Below are 22,616 nucleotides of genomic sequence, written 5' to 3'. Positions count from 1 at the left end.
TCTTATGACAAGCCCTTCATCCCTAGCACCATCCTTGTGAAGCTCCTCTGGACCCCTTCCAAGGCCAGCACATCCTTCCTTAGATATGGGACTCAAAACTGCTTCAAATGCAGTCAAACCAGAACCTTGTATAGCCTCAGCAGTAATTTCCTGCTCTTGTATTGAAATGAACAAAATATATTGTCCTTACTCAGTCTTGCTTGCATGTGATTCCAAACCCTAAGCAATGTGGTTGATTCTTAACTGCCCTCTGATATTGCCCAAGCAAGCCACTCAGTTCAAAGGGCAATTAGGGATGGGCAATGAACGCTGGTCTGGCTGTGACATAGAATTCTGTTGAATAAATGTAATTCCTCCACACATTTCACACCATTCTGACTTGGAACTATATCACCATTCCTTTAATGTCATTGGGTCAAAATCGTAGAACTTATTCCTAACAGCCATTACAAAGTTGGCCACTGAACTCCTGACTGCTTAGACTGCAACCCAAAATGACAATGAAAATGTGCATCCATGACATAATGTGCTACGAGCTGTGCCCAATGAAGATAAATTCATCAGGCTGGCAGGAATCTTCATAACTCACAATATGGTCCTGACCAATTCCAGACTGTGCTACTGCCTCAAACAAAAACAGTAAATGCAGCAAAGTTTGCATCGAAAGGGCAAGATGGGGAAAAAGATAAACATGTATTGGGAATAAAAAATATTTAAAGAAACATTACTGAAATCCAAGATGGCAGTGATCCAGTAGGTCTGCCCTCCTGAGCTCTGCAACAAAACCTAGACAAAGTGGTGCATTCACCCTCCCTTTCTCACCCACTGTGGTAAAAATCTGCAGTTTTGGATCCCTAGAATTTCTGTACGTCAGTTTAATTGATTCAGAAAAATGACTTAAGGGAAAAGGATAGCAAGGATTTCAACAAGCAGGGCACTCCCCTGCAGCTATAGATATGCCGATCTCTCTGTGTCGATCTCTGCGAAGGCCCCAGGGGACTTCCCTGTGGAGCAGAGCCTGGTCTCGAAGTTCGTGAAACTCAAAGAGAAGATCGATTCAGCGATGGAGAAGATCCCTGTAACCGATCTCTGTCATAGCATGACCTAGTGTCTCAGGCAGTGCATCGTGGAGGTGCAGTAGCGGACCACGGCCTCTGATATTGCGGCAGAATCCACGGCGGGTTGGGTCCAGGCCCTGAAACGGCAGGTCAATGACCTTGAAAATCGAGGCTGTCGGAAGAACTTCCACCTGATCGGGTTGCCGGAACGGGAGGAAGAAGGCCAGCTAGTCAGCTTCCTGGAGCAATGGCTCTCGCAGTGGTTGAAGCTGGAAGTCGGGGCGGGCTGGGTGCTGGTCGAGCGGGCCCAGTGCGTTGGCCCGGATCGGACCAGCGCCCTACCCAGTCCCAGTGCGACTCCAGTACTATAGAGATAAACAAATGATGCTGGAAGCTTCTAGAGCACTGGGGAAGGAACCATGTGCTCTGATATACAAAGGATCAAGAATTATGTTTTTCCAAGACTTTTTGGCAGCCATGATCTACAAGAGGAAAACTTTTGATGAGATAAAACGGAGGCTGAGGAACTTGGCTATTCAGTACTCTGTAAGATATCCGGCAATATTACATTTCAGCCATGGAGGGTCCATGTTTAATTTTGACTCCCCGAAATGGCAAAGGACTTCCTGGAGACCTTAAGATGGACTGACTAGCTCAAATAATATGGAGAATAGTGTTCACTTTGTTTCCTCTGTAGTTTGCCTGGTTTTGTTTTTTTTCATATATGGGGGCCCTTTTTCGTCTCTTTCTCTCTATTCTTCCTTCTTTCTCCCCTCTCATTATTTTTTGTTTTTCTATCATTCCTTTTTTGTTTCTCTCTCTCAGTACGGGATGGGATGGTGGGGTTTTTTTAACCAGCATTAGATGACTTACAGTGTGGAAGCAGGCCCTTCGGCCCAACAAGTCCACACTGACCCTCCGAAGAGCAGCCCATCCATACCCATTTCCCTACATTTACCCCTTCACCTAACACTACAGGCAAGTTAGCATGGCCAATTCACCTAACCTGCACATTTTTGGATTGTGGGAGGAAACCGGAGCACCTGGAGGAAACCCACGCAGACACGGGGAGAATGTGCAAACTCCACACAGACAGGTGCCTGAGGTGGGAATTGAACCCGGGTCTCTGGTGCTGTGAGGCAGCAGTGCTAACCACTGTGCCACCGTGCTGCCCATATTGCTCAGGGTCAAAGTATGAATGGGATGGGTTAAGTGCCCACTTTTAATTTTCTTGTTGTAAGACACGTGTAACTTTTTTTACTTTGATTTGCCTGGGTTTGGGGCATGGCTTCAGCTAGAAGGAGCCACAGATGGGTTAATGCGTAGTATGAGCGCCCCCTGTGGGCAAAGCGAAGGTCTCCTCTTATTTGTTTTATATGTTGGTTGTTTGTAGAAGTGGTTGTTAGAAATGTTGATTTGGTAGTTTATATGAACTGTTTACAATTTTCACTCGGTGCGTTATGAGTGGGGTTCTTCTTCCCAGTTGGTCACGGACTGTTTCAGATGGCTATGGCGTACCATTTTCTTAAATCGTGCACCTGGAATATTAAGGGCAGTCATTCACCGATTAAGAATGACCGATCAAGCCTTAGAAAAGAAAGGATCGATGTAGCCTTGCTGCAAGAAACACATTTAATTGATAAGGATCACTTAAAGTTACAGCAGGGATGGTTCAGCCGGGTGTTTTTTGCATCCTTTAATTCAAAAAGTAGAGCAGTTGCTATACTCATCCAGAAGAATCTCCCACTTCATCTGTTAGACCAAATTAAGGACCAATATGAGCTGTTTATGATCCTTAAAGCTTTAATATGTGGAGAGGGGTATGGGATTTTGAATGTATGTTGCCCTCCCCCGGCACACCTCCTCAAATTTTTCACGGATGCACTTTCCAGGTCGATGGCCCTTGGATTGCATCATAGGGGGAGACTTTAACTGACCTGTGGACCCCGAGGTGGACATGTTGCTTAGGGGTCTCACGGGTATATCCCCGCAATCTAGGCATCTGGTGGACATGAAGAGGGAAATGGGGCTGGTGGATATATGGAGATGTCTTCACCCTGAAGGTCGGGGCTTCACCTTTTTCTCTAACCCACATAAGTGCTACATTAGGATTGACATGCTTTTTGCCCCATCGACCTTTTTGAATTCAGTGCTGTCCTGCAAAATTGGGAATATAGCCATTTCTGATCTTGCAGCAGTGTACATGGAGGTTAAGGCCAATGGTGTTGGGACAGGCTCGTGGCATTGGCGCATGGATCCTATCCTCCTGAAGGATAGCGAGTTTACTCAGTATTTTTTGCGGGAGTTTAAAATATTTTGGGATATTAATTTGGGTCTGGCCAGTAACCTGATGGTGCTCTGGGAGACTGCCAAGACCCATGCAAGGGGTTTGATTATTTCTTACTCGGTGACTTGGAAGCAGCAGAGGGGTGAGCAGCAGTGTATGCTCGAGGCCCGGCTGAAGGCAGCTGAGACAGTATACTTTAACAGACCATCTGTAACCAAGTTGCAGTGGATTACAGCCCTCAGGGCTGCTCTGAATGCTGTGCTCACCCAGACAGCAAAGAGGGAGATTTCCTTTGCGAAACAGCGATTATTTGAGTACGGTGATAAACTAGGTAGATATCTGGTGTACCTGGCCAGAAAGAAGGGTGCCCCCCATTCTATCATATCCCGAGAGTGAGCTGGTACTCTCACTTGCGATTCCAAAAAGATTAACGCTGCATTCAGGAAGTTCTACTCTGAGTTGTACCGGTCGGAGGGCTGTGAGGATAGATTGACAAAGATGGAGTCCTTTTTTAAGACCTTGGACCTCCCAGGTGTAACTTCAGAGCAGGCATCTCTTTTGAATGCCCCTCTGACAATCCAAGAGGTACAGGAGGCAGTCTTGCAGCTCCAGAGTGGTAAAGGGCCCGGCCCAGACGGATTTCAGAGCGTGTTTTATAAGGAGTTCATAGACATACTGGCCAGGCCAATGTTGGATATATACAATTATTTATACAGTCAGGACTGCCTTCCGTCCTCTCTGAGAGAAGCAAATATCTCGCTTATTCTCAAGAGAGGGAAAGCCCCAGAGGATTGTACTTTAGACAGGCCCATATCATTATTAAACGTGGATTTTAAAATTTTGTCAAAAATACTGGCATTGAGGTTGGAGAAGGTCTTGCCCTTCATTGTGAAGGAGGACCAGCCAGGTTTTATTAGGGGTTGTGGGTCCTCTAAAAACATTAGATGAGTATTCAATTTGGTTCAGATATGCCAGCAAGGGTCAATTCTGGGCTTGGTAGTCTCCCTAGATGCAGAGAAAGTCTTTGACTGGATGGAGTGGCCATACCTCTTCTATGTCTTTGAACGGTTTGGTCTTGGAGGGGTCGTTGCCAGGTGGGTGGCAGTGTTATATAGTGACCTGAAAGCAGCAGTTCTCACTAATGGTATAAGGTCTGACAATTTTAGCATTGCTAGAGGCAGCCTATAAGGGTGCCCACTTTCACCACTGCTGTTTACATTGGTGATTGAGCCATTGGCAGAGGCTATCTGGAGGGATCCCAACATAATTGCCCCAGAGGTAGGATCAGGAGGGCATAAGATCACCCTTTATGCAGATGACATTCTTCTTTTTCTAACTAACCTGACAATATCTGTGCCCTGTTTAATACAAGTTCTTTCTCGGGGTAAAAAATCAATTTTATGAAGTTGGAGGCTTTGCCTGTGGAAGGTCTCGTCAGAGTACCCGACCTTTGGGGTGGAATCTGATTCCCTTTCAGGTGGCCACAGGGAGGTTTCCTGTATTTAGGCATTTTTATAGCTCCGGGCTTTGATCAATTATACAAAGCTAACTTTGTGCAGATGCTAGAGAAGGTCATACAGGACCTTCAGCACTGGGAGGATCTTCCACTATCCTGGTTGGGTAGAATAGCTCTGGTCAAAATGAATGTTCTTCTTCATTTATTATATCCCATACGAATGCTCCCTTTGATGCTGCCCAGGCAAGTGCTATGGAGGCTTAACAGTTGGCTCTGTTCCTTTATCTGGCATCAGAGGCAACCTCTTATTAAGCTCCTGCAGGGGATGGGGGGGTGTGGACTTTCTAGATTTTCAGAAATATCAATTAAGTTCCCTACTATCCTATGTGGCTGATTGCGCTTGCCAGGAACTGTGGTCAATTTGGCTGGACATCGAGGCCTCCCAGGCAAAATGGCCCCTCATTAATTTGTTGTTATTTGATGAGGACTGTAATGGAGCATTGCAGAAATCCGATTGTCCTTAACACAGTTAAAGCATGGAAAATGATGCAACAAAGCGAGGGCAATTTACAAAAAACTTCCCCTTTTACTGCCATAGTAGGAATGTTAGGATTCCAGCCAGGATCAATGGATTCTGGCTTTAGGCTCTGGGAGTCTACAGGAGTCTCCTGTTTAGAAGGTCTATTTGATGGGGAGGTCTTTCGAGCAGTTGAGCCAAAAGTATGAACTATCTAGGAGGGACCTCTTTCATTATTTTCAGATTAGGGACTTTGTCCAGAGAAAGACTACATTATGGTTAGTCCCTGTAAGTCTCTTGTGGAGAGGAGAGTACTTCGGTCCATGGGTACTCTCTTGGTAAGCCCCCTCTGTCATTTATTAGGAGGTAGTGTATCGAAGGACATTGAGCAGCTATGCAGAAATTGGGGGTGGAGATCTTGTCAGAGGCATGGGAGGATATTTGGGAGAATGTAAGGAAGGTTTTGATTTGCAATAGGATGCAGGCTATGCAAGTGAAGGTACTCCACAGGGCTCATTTGGCACCGAAGCGGCTTGCGAAATTTAAGACAGGAGCGTCCCCAGTATGCCCTAAATGTAAAACAGATATTGGTACTCTTACTCATTGCTTATGGTATTGCCATAAACTCTGTAGGTATTGGGGCGTTATAGTGTGTGTTTTGGAAGGGATCTTGGGAACCGAGGTCAAGGTAGATCCGGTGTCCCTCCTCTTGGGTTTGCCGAGACTCCCCTCTTTGGACACACATGGGAAGAAACTGTTTAATATTCTTTCACATTGTGCGAAGAAGAACATCCTGATGAGCTGGATGCCGGAAAATTCCCCCCAGGGCTCTCGGGGTAGTGTAGGTTAGTTATGGAGTACATCCCCCAGGCTTCCTTACAAGTAAGGTGCACCAGAAAACGGAACTCTTTTATAGGACCTGACGGCCCTTTTTGAACTATGTAGACGCAGACTTGTCAGCTATATTGGTCAGGGCCTTTGTGCACCCATGAGGGCTGTGTCTGGGTGTCCCTGGGAGGAAGAATTCCAAACAAATACCGGTATGCCAACTGATGCTCCTGGTGGTGGGGAGCTTTGGTGGGATTACGCGAAGTGTTGTAACTTAATTTAATTTGATTTAATTTACCTTGGTTCGATTCAGTTTAATTTAGTTTTTTTTTTATTTAGTTATTTATTGAATTGTAGTTTTCTTTCTCTTTATTCTTTTTTTCTTCTAATTTGTTTGTGGAATAGAGTAATAGTTTGTTTACTGTTATTGTATCATACAATTTTTTTGTAGTAATTTCCTAATTTTGTAAAAAATTCAAAACCTTTTTCTCAATAAAAATATTTACAAAATAAAAGGAACATTACTACCCAGTGAATATGGTAGAAGTGCAATATTGCAGTTCACCCTACCCTTTCAACTCTCCACCATTTTCCCTTCCCGTCAAGGTCATCATACTGAGGTTTGCTGGGAATATAGTTCATTGTGACTGTTTGGCAGAAACCAGCCTTGCCCCACACATGTCTTCGGGTTACACCCCCTCCCTCCTCGAGGCTCAGGGCCACAACTCTTCCCACTCCTTTCAGGGTCTGCTCTCACCTCGCCCTTCATTCCGGCACCCACACCCTCACCTTCACACATTATCAAGAACTCTCACCCACTGCGTACTCTCACCTTCATCCAGGTCCTATTGGTCTCCCAAGGTCACTGACCTCCACTCTGTCCACTCACCCACAATCAGCGAAGTCCACCAACACATGTACCTAAGGAGATTGGTGAGGGTTTTGAGGGAGATTGGTGAGGGTTCTGAGGGTAAGTGGTGTGGATACAGCATAGTGTGAGATGAGTATGGGATAGATTGAGAGAGGTTAGGAAGAGGGCAGGGGTGCAGCAAGAAGTGGGATGCAGGGGCTGAGGTATGAAGGAGTGGAGAGCGGCAGGGTGTGGGACAGCAGGAGTAGAATGGGAAGAATGGCCAAGAGAGGAGTAGGGATGATACTGGAGGGGGAACTAGAGAGCTCAGGATGCTTGACCCAGTGCTACCCAAGGTGGCTGAGCAGAGCTGCTGGAAGACTACAGATAGCTCCTGGGGAGACTGGAGGTGGCATTACTGCCCCACTGCAGCAGCCCTCGGATTTCACAGTCAGAATTCTACTGCATTTACTCCACATCAGTCCTACGGAGCCCCTCGCCCTGCCTCCCTTGACCTCTCTCCCACTCTGTCGCCCCTCCTAACCCCCCTCCCAAACCCCAACTTCTGACCTCTGGGTGAATCCTCAACAATCCCAGGAATTTATTGAATGGCAGGTTGCTGGACTACTTTGAGACCTCAAAACACCTCTTTGATCATTGGTATCTGTCTATTGTCCCTCCGTTTGAGGATAATGTCTGCTCAAAGTCTTGGGTGTGTATCATCGCACGACTGAACAGGCTGATTCGCGACAGTCTTTGAGAACATTGGGTGGGACACTGAAAACGGTAATGGAGTCCTGAGTGGAGAAGGGCTTATGCCCGAAACGTCGATTCTCCTGTTCCTTGGATGCTGCCTGACCTGCTGCGCTTTTCCAGCAATACATTTCCAGCTCTGATCTCCAGCATCTGCAGACCTCGCTTTCTCCTGAGTGGAGGACTTACCCATTTTTTTAAACATTCCAGCAATGTTTCTGCCTCATTGTTAAGGTGTTTGAACACAGAGTATCATGTGGTTTAATGGACAAGCTGTTGCCATTTTGAGCATCTTGTAATAGGCTTCTCCCAGGCACTAATATCAATACTATTTTACCTCATGGAGAACTTTTGTAGCTTTTTCTTTGTCTTCTTCTGGAACACTGGCCTTTTTTTTAAGTTTAGAAAATTCGATCTGGTGGGGGAGAGACTTTTCAATCTTCAACACACTGTACGCAGTCCATCACCGATGATTTTGCAGGGGGTTTTGCCTGAATGCTGGTGAGCTGGCTTCACAAAGCAGGCAAGTGTTTGTTTGACAGTGCTCTGATTGCATCCACAGAAATCAGTGAAGACAATTACTGGTGGAATTTCTCTCAGGCTGTTCCATTACTGATTGCCAATCCAGCACAGGAGTATAGCAATGACAACTGCTCTCCACATGAGCCTTTTGTTAATTTACAGAGGTCTTTGTTGACAATAATTTGGTGCTAGAAAAAGCTGAGTTGGTTCATCTGATCAAACGATGATCTCCCTATTAATACTGGATTAGAGTGGTGCTGGAAAAGCACAGCAGGTCAGGCAGCATCCAAGGAGCAGGAAAATTGATGTTTCAGGCAAAAGCCCTTCATCAGGAATACTGGCTTTTGAGAGTGTCACATCTCACTGAGGAAGCCTGCAGTAAACCAAACCCCACTATTCCAGTTTATAGCTGAAAATGTGTTGCATTCTCAGGTTAACTGTAACAATTGGTGATAGCTAGACAATATGTTAAGAGAACACAGGGGGCTAACACCTTCAACATATTGTCTAACTAACACCAATTGTTACAGTTAACCTGAGAATGCAACTTTTAAAAAAAATGTTTTGTGATTTACACATGAAAGAAGTGAAACTATCATGGTATTCGAACAGATGAAAGATTCAACAGACAATCAAGGTATTTTTCAATGTATAATTTCAGTTACATCACACTGTAAACTTTTGCTATAAATTCTGTGCCTTACAATTGTGTCCTCCACAATTCCCTAATGAAGGAGCGTCGCTCCGAAAGCTAGTGCTTCCAATTAAACCTGTTGGACTATAACCTGGTGTTGTGTGATTTTTAACTTTGTACACCCCAGTCCAACACCGGCATCTCCAAATCATGCCCACTATTCCCAGCATTGTCACAAAAGTTAAAGATTTTAAAAAGCTTGCAGTGTTTTTCAATTTACCTGCCTTTTAGATTGAGGTTGACAGAAAGCAGAGACCAGGTTTTTAATATAAGACTTTAGCGACAAGTAAGCAATTATAACCATCAGCACAGAGACAGACACACATACACACCCTCTCAGGATTAAAGGATGGGTGTTATGGGCAAAAGGAAAGACTGGGAAGACAAAAACACAAATTGCTGTGAAACTCAGCAGGTCTGACAGCCTCTGTAGGAAGAAAGCAGAGATAACATTTCAAACAAATGCTGTCAGTCCTGATGAAGAGTTACCGGACTAAAACCATTAACTCTGCTTTCTTCCCACAGATGTTGCCAGACCTGCTCAACTTCACCAGCACCTTCTGCTTTTGGTTCTCCAGCAGCCACAGTTCTTTATTTTACTTTGTTTCACTTAAGACTGATTAGGCAATTCAATGTTCATGTTTACAGGATCACTAAGTGGATTCTTATATTTCTTGTCCTGGTCAGAACACTGCCTCACTGGTTTGCGGGATACACAGATTCAATACTGACAGAAAGCTCTCTGACTTATAAATTAAAAGTTAAAGCTGACTGCAACTGCTGAAGGAAAAATAAGCTGGGTTTCTTCATGTTTTAAACAGGTTTTGCTGCATTAAACGGAGTCAATTTCTGGGCTGGTGGTGATCTGATGACTTCTCAGTATCTTCTTCACAAACAGGCTGTTCAGTGTGACCTGAGAACCACATAAGTTGTTGGTGGACACACAGCCTTTGTCACAGCTAACTGAGTCACCAGTCCATGGACCAGTCAGCTACTCGTTACAGCCAACCCATCATTTTTATACAAGTCCTCAGCTCCAGCTCATCTGCAAATTTCACTTCAACTACTGCTGGAACAAGCAGCTGTGCAAGTAGTGTTTACAAAGAGTGCTGGGTTATTTGTTCTCAAAACACGCTGCAGTTCTCCAGTAATCCTTGATTTTAAAACAATTCTTTTCTCATTTTGACTACACAACAAAAAATACAGAAAAATACAAAGAGGCAGTCTTTACAGGCCAGGGCCTGCAAAGGTATAGGAACACGATATGAACATATAAATCAGTCCTTGCTTGCTCTGCTATTTAATCGGATCATGGCTTGTTCTGATTTTAATTTCAAGTCCACATTTCCATCTACTCCTGATAACTTTTCACCCCCTGCTTAACAAGAAACTCCCTTAAAGATATTCAAGGACTCTGTTTCAGCACTTTTTCAAGAAGAGAATTCCAAAGAATCATGATCCTCTTGAGTGAAGTATTTTGTCTGATCTCTTGTGTTAAAAGGGTAACCCTTGAGTTTAAACAATGGCTGCTTGATCTAGATTCTCTTAAAAGATATCGTAGGGTAGGTAGCTCTGTGGCGTGTGAGGAGTTGTGGAATGGTCTTATGACCTAGATGGGCTAGAAGTGACACTGAGGCATAAAATTGAGCTCTGAGCATCAAAGCTCAAGCAACAGCTGGAGTCACTAAGATGCAGCAATGTACATGGATCTATAGAGCAATCTACAGGGAATTAGGGACAAATTAGGAACAAGCAGGCGGATAGGGTATGCCTGACACCAACAATCTAAGAGAAACAGGAAGGTACTCAGATAATTAACTATCCTGTGAAGTTGACCCCTCTCGAGAATTTCTTTGTAAATTTGTTCTTGTATATCATTCTCATTCGGTGGTGATCCATAGATTGCATAGAGCAATGTAGTTATATTCTTTAGTTCTAGCCAAATTAATTCCATCCGTGACCTCTCTGAAACCTCTTACTCCAGAACTGCAATGCTGTCCTTACCCTTAAACCCTCTTAAACCACTCCTCCTTTCTTCCCTTTTCTGTCTCTTCAGACTATCTTGTAACGAGACATATCTAAAACCCAGATCTGCCCTTCTCTCTGTTATCACACAACATCATTAATTTCACATGACAACCTGCACCTTGTAGCTCCCCACTCCTGTTATCTACACGTTGTGGGTTCTCACTTTACTACTTTCTCTCTTACTCTGACTCCATCAATAATAATTTGCTATTCTCTATTTTAGTGTTACCTCTCCCAGAGTTTCGTTCATTTTTGAATTACTTTCTATTATTCTGACATGTATCGAACACTCAGAGGTGTGGCCACTGCTGGGATAGTGTTCAGTTCCTAATGATGTTCAGTAGTTGGAGCTGGTAAGTGAAGAGATTTCGCTGGCACCAGGTTGCCATGCCTGAGGTGAGAAGTGATGAAGGCCAGGATTGGGATGTTGAGTGGCGAGTAAGCAGAGCTGAAAATGTGTTGCTGGAAAAGCGCAGCAGGTCAGGCAGCATCCAAGGAACAGGAGAATCGACGTTTTGGGCATAAGCCCTTCTTCAGGAAACTTATGCCTGAAACGTCAATTCTCCTGTTCCTTGGATGCTGCCTGACCTGCTGCGCTTTTCCAGCAACACATTTTCAGCTCTGATCTCCAGCATCTGCAGCCCTCACTTTCTTCTGGCGAGTAAGCAGAGCCAGATATTATTGTGGGAATGATGGGGGTAATCCCAAAGAGGAGGCATGACCTCAGTCTGCAACTGGTCTAGCTCATTCACAAGGTCTCACCAAGAGAATGAGCAACCCTGTACCTGTGATGCTGGTAAATTATTAGAGGCAGTTGGGGGGAGGGTTTAAGTGGCAATTCATTGATCGAGGTGGTGGTTGGGTGAGCTGGGTGGGAGTGCTGACATGCTCCTTAGAAGTTTCACCCTTGAAAGCAATCTACTGAGTCTTTGGTGAGAGATCAGAGACTTTGACCAGAAGAATATATCAGGAAGTGTATACTTCAGTACTGCCAACTGTTTGGAGAAACATTCACAACCACTTGAAGTGCGACTGTATCTTAGCCTTTAACCAGCAGTCGGTGTCGTGTCAAAGTAGAATGCAAAACACGTAATCAGCTTTTATGACTTTCCATAGTGGGGAATTAGACAGTGACTGGATAAGCAGATCAGCAATAAAGTGATAAAGACACGAAGCAAAGGTTGGGACAACAGGCACCAATATCTGCTTCCTTCAGTTTATTTTGATTCAGATTCTGGAGCTCCAAGCTGTAATGGACAGAAGCGGTTGAGACTGGGATGGCTTGAGCCTAGCGAAGCTTTATTTACCATTTTTGGTGAAATCCTTCAGCGTCCATAAGAGAATGGATTCAAGCCGTATGTTTTGTGGCCCTTGCACCTTACTGTTCATCCTGTTTGCTGTCCTTCAGATAATTGCTACTGCTGTTGCTAATAAACACTGCTCTTTCGGCAATGGTAAGCTATAGTTCACATAAAATGTTTACAGTTGTTTTGTTTGTCCATACTTAATTGTAAGTTAAAAGTTCTTTTTGTCTTTCTTTAGCTTGTTGTGTTTCAGAAAATCCGATGCGTGTCGATGAGAATAATCAAGTAGGAGTGGTGATCAATAATATAACAATAAATACGCCTCCTATTACAATAGCAGATCCGTCGGAGGTGCCCGATGTTGCTATCAATGGGAGCAAACTGGTGCTCACAAAATCAATTGATTATGAGGTAATCTCGAGAAATCACTCACAGGCTCACAGGACCTCCAGGCAGACACAGGGAGATAAGCGATTCAGACAAACATGGGGAGATGGGAGCTCTAGACAGACAGGGGGAGACAAGAGCTCCAGACAGACACGGGGAAACGGGAGCTCTATACAGTCACAGGGAGACAGGAGCTCCGGACAGACACGGGAGACAGGAGCTCCGGACAGACATGGGAGACAGGAGCTCCAAACAGACACAGGAGACAGGAGCTCCGGACAGACACGGGAGACAGGAGCTCCAGACAGACACGGGAGACAGGAGCTCCAGACAGACACGGGAGACAGGAGCTCCAGACAGACATGGGAGACAGGAGCTCCGGACAGACACGGGAGACAGGAGCTCCGGACAGACATGGGAGACAGGAGCTCCAAACAGACATGGGGAGACAGGCGTTCCAGACAGACAGGGGGAGACAAGAGCTCCGGGCAGACACAAGGAGACAGGAGCTCCAAACAGACATGGGGAGATGGGAGCTCTAGACTGACAGGGGGAGACAGGAGCTCCAGAGGGTTGCAGCAAACAGGAGCTCCAGACAGACAGGGGTTCTAGACAGACATGGAGAGACAGGAGATCCAGATAGACACAGGGAAACAGGGGCTCTAGGCAGAAACATGGAGAAAGGAGATCCAGATAGTCACGGGGAGACAGGAGTTCTAGACAGTCACAGGGAGACAGGAGATCCAGACAGACACGGGGAGGCAGGAGCTCCCAACAGACATGGAGAGATAAGAACTCCAGGCAGACAGAGGAGCTGCAGACAGAGGGAGGTAGGAGCTTCAGACAGACATGGGGAGACAGGAGCTCTAGATAGGACATGGGGAAACGGGCGCTCCAGACAGACACAGGGAGACAGGAGATCCAAACAGAGAATGAGACAGGAGCTCCAGAGAGACACGGGGAGAGAAGAGCTCAAGACAGTTACTGGGAGACAAGAGCTCCAGACAGACACAGGGGGATTTAGGTTCCAATTCATCCTAGTCAGAAAGAAGTTCCAGACAGCTTTGGAGTGACAAGTGCTCCTGACAATCAAGTGGAGGTAGGTGTTCCTGGCTATTGCAGGGAGACAGAAGCTCCAGACAGTCATAGGGATACATTCATAGAGACAGGAGATGCTGATATTTGCAATAAATTCAGAGTTGGCACAGTCACAACTTTAAAGCAGCTGAAGTTCTTTGAATGGCTAGAAACAATGAAAGACTCCTGACTGTCATTGAATTTATTCGTTAGTGAGATTGATAGATTTCTAGATATGAAAGTCATTAAAGGGCAAGGAAAGAGTGCAAGGCACTGGCATTGAGATAGAAAATCAGTCTGGATCATATTGAATTATGGGGTAGTAGGTCAAATGGCTTACTTCTAAAATTAACTTCTGTTTTCTTATGACCAGGTATCGGATCATTAAAATGTCATGAACTTATAGAGACAATGATCAAAAACTGAATGGAGTGCTGTCCTTATATCCAGAGAACTAGATTACAAAAAAATAGAGATCCTGGTTCAGCGATACAAAGCCTTAAATAGAGTGAAGTGGAGGTGCTGGTGTTGGACTGGGGTGGACAAGGTTAAAAATCGCACAACACCAGGTTATAGTCCAACAGTTTTATATGGAAGTGCAAGCTACCTGAAAGCTTGTATTTCAAAATAAACCTGTTGGACTATAACCTGGTGTTGTGCAATTTTTAACTTTCAGTAGACTGGACCTGGCGTATTGTAAGCAATTCTGGGGATTTCAGAATATGTATTGACCTTGAAAAGTGCTTACCAGAATGATACTCAACTCCAAGAATTAAATTACAAAGGGCCATTACACAAATTAGACATCTATTCCCTGAAATTTAGAAGGTTTAGGGATGATTTAATCTAAGTTTTGAAGACTTTGTAAGAAACAGGGAGGGTAACTAGATGAAACAGTATTTGTTGATCAAGATGTTCAGGATGAGGCGATACATTCTATAAATAGAAGTACAGATTTCTGAAGTGAGTTTTAAAAAAACCTTAATATTGAAAAGGGTGGTAGAATGTTGGCACTCTCTCCTGTAAGAGACATTTGCTGCTGGATCAACTGTTAATTTTACATTCAAACTTGATTTTGTTTTGTTAGCTTATGGTATTGTGCGATATGTGGGCATGGAAATGGAGTTAGGTCATAATTCAAACATTGAATGGTAGAATAGTTTTGATGGACTAAATGGTCCCCTCTTATACCCCATGATCCTGACCTGTTGCTGTGAGACTCTGATGCCCAGTTCTTCATTTTCCAGCCAGGCAGGAAAAAGCCCCAAATCCTCACAGACTTTCATGTATTTCGATAAGAACATTTTTCATTCTTCTAACCTGCATAAAATATAGGCCCCTTCTATTAAATTTCTCCTCCAATGATAGCCCTCTCATCCCAAGATCAATCTCATGAAATGTTGTTGCACTTCTTTTTGAGCAACTTTATCTTCCTTTAGGTAAGAGGAACCAAACCTGTACTCAGTACTCCAGGTTTAGTCTCACCGAGGCTCTGTGTAATAAGTTAACGAGCGATGATCTCTGCACACAACATCGTTGCATGAGTCTGTATCACTGCTCATCATGCAGTAAGTTATGGAGTCAGCTATTACAAGGGGGCATAGCTTTAAATTAAGGGGGGTAGGTATAGGACAGATGTTAGGGGTAGGTTCTTTACTCAGCGAGTCGTGAGTTCATGGAATGCCCTGCCAGTAGCAGTGGTGGACTCTCCCTCATTATGGGCATTTAAGCGGGCATTGGATAGGCATATGGAGGATAGTGGGCTAGTGTAGGTTAGGTGGGCTTGGATCGGCGCAACATCGAGGGCCGAAGGGCCTGTACTGCGCTGTATTCTTCTATGTTCTATGTTCTATGTTTTCTGCCACCATCTTCTTGCAAGGTGGGGTTTACAGGGCCGGCTGATCTGATGCATTAGAGAAAAACCACTAGCTAGTCTAACAAGAGGAAGCTTTTGTTTCAAATAAGATGCAGTTTATTACATTTAAGCAATTTTGTAAGTTGATTACAGAGACTAAGAGCAGGAGCTTGCTATTTGCTCTTATACCTGAGAGACCCCCATCAGGTCCACATGATATGATCACAGTGTGGAGTCCTTAAAGCACTTCTCAGTATTAACCCTTTAAAACCCATATACAACATAATAGCAGCAATAAAGACAGAAGTTGCTGGAAATCAGCAAATCTGGCAGCATCTGTGAAGAGCTATCAGAGTCAACATTTCGGGTCCGGTGACCCTTCCTCAGAACTGATAACAGTAGCAGGATTTTCTTATGCCTTTACAGTAACCCACTTGTAATAAATGCTAACATAGCCTTTACATTCCTAGCAGTTTTTAAGAAAAATTAGGGTCTGGTACATTCTCAACCAATGCCAATCCCTCACTCAGCACCGTAAGGACGGGCTGTACAACTGTAATGTGTGAAAGAATTCCTTCGCACCACCTCTTCCCAGTCAGCAATATCTACTGATGCCTTCCTGTCCTCCCACTTCATGCCCCTTTCCTGCGCACCCTACACGCAGAGTGGCACCCCGTGCCATGCCCCCACCTCCCCACGGCCTTCCACTGAAAAATGGGCACCTCCTGAATATTTAGACCATTGTGTTTTGGAATGTAAGGCATTGAATGAGCTACATGGGACTTGTGATTCAATTCACAAGTGGCAAAAGAAGCATTCAGAGGGATTTACACAAAACAGTGTGCCCATTTGAGGGTTCTGAGACAAGGGACTGGGGTTTATGTTTATTGGTGAGGCGCAGGAAGCAAAATGACAAATAGCTGGTCTGCTTACTCCTAGCTCACTCATCTCATTGAGTCAAGTCAATGAGTGGCTGTCCAGTGGGAAGGTGGCCAATTGGTAGTGTGAATAGTGGCTCTGTGGCCAGCTAGGAATCTTGGCCAGATCATCATGTGTCAGGCAGATTATACAGGACTCTAGATTAGAGTGGAGCTGGAAAAGCACAGCAGTTCAAGCAGCATCCGAGGAGCAGGAAAATCGGCGTTTCGGGCAAAAGCCCTTCATCAGGGCTTCACCTGATGAAGGGCTTTTGCCCGAAACGTCGAGTTCCCTGCTCCTCGGATGCTGCCTGAACTGCTGTGCTTTTCCAGCACCACTCTAATCTAGAATCCGGTTTCCAGCATCTGCAGTCATTGTTTTTAACTATTAGATTATACAGGACATTGGTCATGGCTGCAAATTTGAAGGCTCCCCACTTTCTGAATTGGTCTTTATTTATTATGGGTATCAGAAAAAAGTCAATGTGAACTCAAAAATCAGCCAAAAAGGTACTGCCTCTAGAATCTGCGGATATCTCCCACCATTGTGCCAACTTGTCATACCCACCGTAAAAAAAATACAAACTTAGTCCCATCCAACATTCTGAAAAATGAAGTGAACAATGAAACAAATTGCAAAAGAGTGATTTTTTTAAGAAGTTCACTACTTTTTGTTCCTTTCAAAATGTTGGGCGACCTTCTGGTTTCCTTGTCTATTTGCTTTCTGTATTCTCTGAGACTGGCATCTGCTAGGAGAAAGTGAGGACTGCAGATGCTGGAGATTGTCAACCTGGTGGCATTGTGCCAGATTTTATATTTGTGGAAAGGGTAGGGGTAGGCCGATAAGGCACACAACTTATGGGCATAAAACACAGACCTATATTCATCGTCATGTTATGTATGCTTTCTGCGTAAAAACATTGACCTCAGTGGTCATCCAATGTGTTAGGATTATTTGTTTTTTGAATGATGTATAAAGTCAAGAATGATAAAATGGCACTGTTTTATCTGTTTAGTCTGACATTGTTTTGTGTGTTGTTGTCTGACAGAATCTGATGAATCCTGTATTAATATTCACACTAAACTGTGGAGATCCACCGGTAAGTAAAATGGTTCCATTAGTGATTGAAAATCTTGTAGAATTTTGTGCAAAGTGAAATGTAATGAATCAGAGCGATATGATGGTTTGCAAAATAATCTTAGAATGATAGAGCACTATGAGACGTCAATCAGCACATCTTTGCCAGTGCTTTGATAGAGCTGCTCAGTTACACAATGGTACCATTCCCCCTTTTCCTATGGTAGTATCTTTGACAAGTCTTTCGTCAATTTGCCTTTTGGAAGTTACTATTGAATCTGCTTCCACCACCCTTTCATGTAATACTGTACTGGTAACAAGCAAATAAGATTATCTCCCCTCTGTCAATGACCAAACCTATCTTACCCGGTTACTCTCCACAGGAAGCAAAATTGATGGATAATCTTGAATATGCTAACAATCAATTAGGATTGTCAGTCAGGGTCACAGTGTGGTGCACTCATGTTTACTAGGGGCAACACATATTAGCATACACCATGCTGCTTCCCAGCTCCAGAGACACAGGTTTGATTCCAACCTTGGCCAACTGCTGTGTGGTATTTGCCTGTTCTCTCTGTATCTGTGTGGGTTTCTTCCAAGTGTTCAAGTTTCCTCCCACAGTCCAAAGATGTGCAGATTAGGTGGATTGGCCATGGGAAAGAACATGTGCACATACTATGCCTGTTTGAACTCAACAAAATAACAGTTGTATATGAGTTCATTTCTTGGGGCAATGCCCTGACCAATTCAGTCTGGCTGGTTTAAAATTTATCAAAGCCTCTAACTGTCAATCAGCATTCTCTATGGCAACATTTCTACCAATCAGGATCTACTTGCCAACCAAACAGCAGTCTCCTTGCATGCAGTGTAAATAATGGGTTTTTTCCTTGAAATTGTATTTTTGCAAAATATCCTGATGAGTGCAAGATGAAAAGCCTCAAACATTTGTGTCCAGTTTTAGCAATACTCAGGTGGAGTACTGAGAAATGGCTATTTGTATATCTTCCAAAACAGTTTAAAATTGTGAATACTTATATCAAACTTCTTCTTAATCAGCTCTACTCTGAGAAAAACAATCCCTGCTGCTCCACTTCCTTCATATTGATTCCCTGATCCCCATAGAAAACCATTTGTGCAATTTCTCCTAGTCGCTGAATTTCCAAGGTCAATACTAAAGTCTTGTGCCCAGAATTGAGCAAAACACTCTTTTTGTATTTTTACTCCATGCCTTTATATGTAAAACAAAAGACCCTGCACGTGTTTTTAAACAGTCTTTCCTACTTGCTCTACGACCCCAACTGATTTTTATAGCTATTCCTCCCAGCCTCTTAGTTACTAAACACCATTTAAGACCATACCATAATGATGTACATTGCACATTGACATCTGTGTAACAAGCTTTACTTATCTAGTTAATGTCAAACATTTCAAACATTATTAACAAACAACAGATTGAAGCCTTTATTTGTTTGATGTGTTTTCTAATTAATTCTCATTAAAAGGAACCACTACCATTATTTATTGAGATCCACAATGTAAATGACAATCCTCCCAAGTTCCCGCAGAAGGTATTGAATTACAGCATTGGCGAGGTAAGATAACAACTTCATTTATTTTCCCATTCACTGCAGTGAAATATTACAATCATTGTAATGTATAATATGGTGGAATTTATGGTGCCACCCACTCTACAGAATCATAGAATAACAAGTTACATAAGAAGGTGGTTCAGTTGCTAGCACTCCTGCCTCACAGTGCCAGGGACCTGGGTTCGATTCCAACTTGGGCAACTGTCTGTGTGGAGTCTGCACATTTTCCCAATGTCTGTGTGGGTTTTATCTGGGTGCTCCGGTTTCCTCCTAAAGTCCAAAGATGTGCAGGTTAGGTGAATTGGCTGTGCTAAATTGCCCATAGCGTTCAGGGATGTGTTGGTTAAGTGCATTAGTCAGGGGTAAATATAAGGTAGGGGGAATGGGTATGGGTGTGTTACTCTTCAGAAGGTTGGTGTGGACTTGTTGGGCCTACTGGCCTGTTTCCATGCTGTAGGGATTCTATACAAGATCAATCAGCGCATTCCATTCATGCTAGTTGTCTGTAAGAGCAATACAGCCTTGCTTTTTCCTGTCACCCTTCTGAAAGTCGTAATTGAATCTGTGTCCACTTTCTCTCAGGCAGCGCATTGCAGGTTTGACTATTCACCGTGTAACAAAGAATTTGTCATCATTGTTTTATTTTGTCAATTACATTAAATTGTTGAACTCTGGTTCAAAATTCCTCTACAAATGGAATCAGTTTCTATCTGTTATAGCCCTTATGATTCTTTCCAACCTTTTTTTCTTTATAAACAACTCTAAAGCCTGTATTCTAGTCACATAACTGAAATTCCTCTTTGCTAGAGCCAATCTTGTAAATCATCCGTCTGGATATGCCTTCACATCCATCCAAAAGTGTGAGATCCAGAATTGGAAACAAAATTCCAGTTGAAATTGAACCAGTGATTTGTAAAAGTTCACTGTAATTTCCTTGCTTTTGTACTCTATGTATCTATTTATAAAGCCCGTGATCCAGTATGTTTAAAAGCAAATTACATACATTTTATTTGCCACTTTCTTTAGTTTGCCGTCATCTTCAGTGATTTGAGCACATGTGCCCCCAGGCCCCTCTGATCCGCCATCCCATTTAGATTTGTCCCTTTTTTATTGTGTGGTTTTATGCCATATGGTGGAGATTGGATTCAAGGTAGGATGGTATAGGAGAAGGTAAGGCCAAGAACTATCTTCAGGCTCAGCTTCTTCAGGACAGTTTATTGCACATCAACACTATATAGAATGAACACCACTTTTTAATCAAATGTGCAATATTAGCAATTTTCAGTCCTTTGACACCATCCTGAGATCCAAGGAGGTTTGGAAAAGTATGGACAGTTCAAAGTTGGTAAAAGCATTTGCGGCCCAAGCCGAACTCAGATATGAGACATTTGAATTTGCAAATGCATGAATTATAACTTTGAACAGAGTGCTGGCTGTTAGGTGAGGAAAAGGAATTGTAGTATGTGTACCTCCCAAAAATCTAATTTTGTTTGTCTTTCCCAGTTACCATCAAATGAACTTCAGTGTTTAGACTCTAAATTCCATCCATATTTAAGCAGGAATATACAAGCATTCCACTGGAGAGCTGCTTGATTAGTTCATAAAAGCAACTAGGTTAAACTATTTTTTCTATACCTGAGGCAGAGCTAATTCAGAACATTTAAAAAGAGGCATATCAGTGTAACTTAGCATGAAGTACAACTCTGAACAAAGGAAGGGAGTTGGCCAAGTAAGGGAGCTGGATGAAGGGGGGAGGGAAGTGCTATATTTTACTGGAGTAAGGTGAAAATCGCCTGAGTGTTTTGAACTCCTCGGGATAGTCTTCTGAGACTAGGGAATTTGGCTGTAGCTGAAGCAGATCAGGGGACCCAGAGGGCAGGCATGCAGGAATATCAGTATTTGCAGTTGTCCAATTTGAGGTATTTTCGGTTTGTTTGGATGAAATTGACGGCTGCAGGGTGGTTCAGCTAACTGACCATGGTACAGGAAGTTATTCAAGCAGACAGAGCAGAAGGAATGTAGTGCTACTGGGGAAAGTACACTGAGGGGGATTGACACTGTTCTTTACAGCTAGGATTGAGAGATTGCCCAGTTCCCAGCCAGTGCCAGGTTAAGGGACATCTACTTAGAGCTAGTGAAGAATTTGCAGTCGGAGAGGGAGGGTCCAGTTATAGTCCGTGTAGAGACCAATGACATAGGAAGGAAAAGGGAGGAAGCTTTGCATAGTCAGTACGAGGAGTTAAAAAGCAAAACCACAAAGGCAATAATCTCTGGATTATTATCTGAGCCATATGAAAACTGGCTTTCCTCCTCCGCCAAATCCAAACCACCCGATCCATTCTGCCAAGGACTTGCAAATTCTGGGCCTCCTCTACCGCCAAATCCCAAGTCACCCGACACCTGGAGGAAGAACGCCTCATCTTCCATCTTGGGGCTACAAAACACACAGCATCAATGTCAATTTCACCAGTTTCCTCATCTCTCCACTCCCACCTCATTCCAGATCCAACCCTCCAACTCAACTCCACCCTCCTGAACTGTTCTACCTGTCCATCTTCCTTCCCACCTATCCGGTCCACCCTCCACTCTGACCTATCACTGTCACCCCCCCACCTGTTTCTGCTTATTGCCTTCCCAGCTACCTTCCCCCAGTTCTACCCCACCCTCCTATTTACCTATTTACCCCCTTCCAGCCCCAAATTCCTGATGAAGGGCTTATGCCCGAAACGCTGACTTTCCTGCTCCTTGGATGCTGCCTGACCTGCTGTGCTTTTCCAGCACCACTCTTTTCGACTCTAATCTCCAGCACTTGCAGTCCTCACTTTCTCCAAATGAAAATTGACATACGTCAAATAAAGTTAGAGAAATGAAGGCGTGGCTCAGTGACTGGTGCAATATAAATAAGTTTCAACTAAAGGGCTGTGGCACCACTCCAGTCTGAAGTGGGGGCTGTATCAATGGGTTGGCCTGTACTTCTATGGTCTGGTTCTAGCATTCCAGGAATAAGTAGGAAAACAAAAAGCTCTGTATATGAATTTATATAGCACTTGGGAAAAAATACAGATGAATTGATAACACAAATCAAAATAAGTAAGTACAAACTGATAGCCCTGAAAGAGAAATGACTGCAGGACAAAGTAGATCAGCACCTGTGTATTGAGGAGCTAGACAAAGGTAGAATATAGTTCTGTTTATTTCTGATGGTATTAGCACAATGGGAATGAAACCTGAGTTTTAAGAAACCTAAGTGTAGAATGACCAATGATAAAGACAAGAAGTCATTTATTGTATGGGCCCCCTGACTGTTACCACATGGTAGGGCAGATTATAAAGGAATAAATAATGAGAGATTATTATAATGGTATGTTGAATAATAAAGAGAGACTTTAATATTTGTATAGATTGGAAAAAAATCA

General features: G+C 43.6%; 1 protein-coding gene across 8 annotated transcripts in view; it reads left to right on the top strand.

The window, feature by feature from the left end:
- Positions 1-11,988: 11,988 nt before the first annotated feature.
- LOC122558087 (cadherin-related family member 5) overlaps positions 11,989-22,616 on the top strand; it is a 67,091-nt gene continuing 56,463 nt past the window's right edge. For 3 of the 8 annotated variants that reach the window (XM_087996457.1, XM_087996456.1, XM_087996455.1), the window contains exons 1-4: positions 11,997-12,447; positions 12,536-12,708; positions 17,583-17,633; positions 19,114-19,203. In XM_087996457.1, the coding sequence (XP_087852583.1) occupies positions 12,336-12,447; positions 12,536-12,708; positions 17,583-17,633; positions 19,114-19,203 (426 nt within the window). In that variant the 5' untranslated portion in view covers positions 11,997-12,335. Of the gene's footprint in view, positions 12,448-12,535; positions 12,709-17,582; positions 17,634-19,113; positions 19,204-22,616 lie in introns of all 8 variants that reach the window. The other 5 variants (XM_087996451.1, XM_043706407.2, XM_087996453.1 and 2 more) reach the window with 3 other exon arrangements.

This window comes from Chiloscyllium plagiosum, unplaced genomic scaffold, assembly GCF_037043375.1.
Source record: "Chiloscyllium plagiosum isolate Xiang-an unplaced genomic scaffold, Cpla_swu_hap1 HiC_scaffold_18, whole genome shotgun sequence".
In the NCBI taxonomy this organism is placed as follows: Eukaryota; Metazoa; Chordata; class Chondrichthyes; order Orectolobiformes; family Hemiscylliidae; genus Chiloscyllium; species Chiloscyllium plagiosum.
The sequence above is the reverse complement of the archived record's forward strand: the minus strand, read 5'-3'. Positions and strand labels throughout refer to the sequence as shown.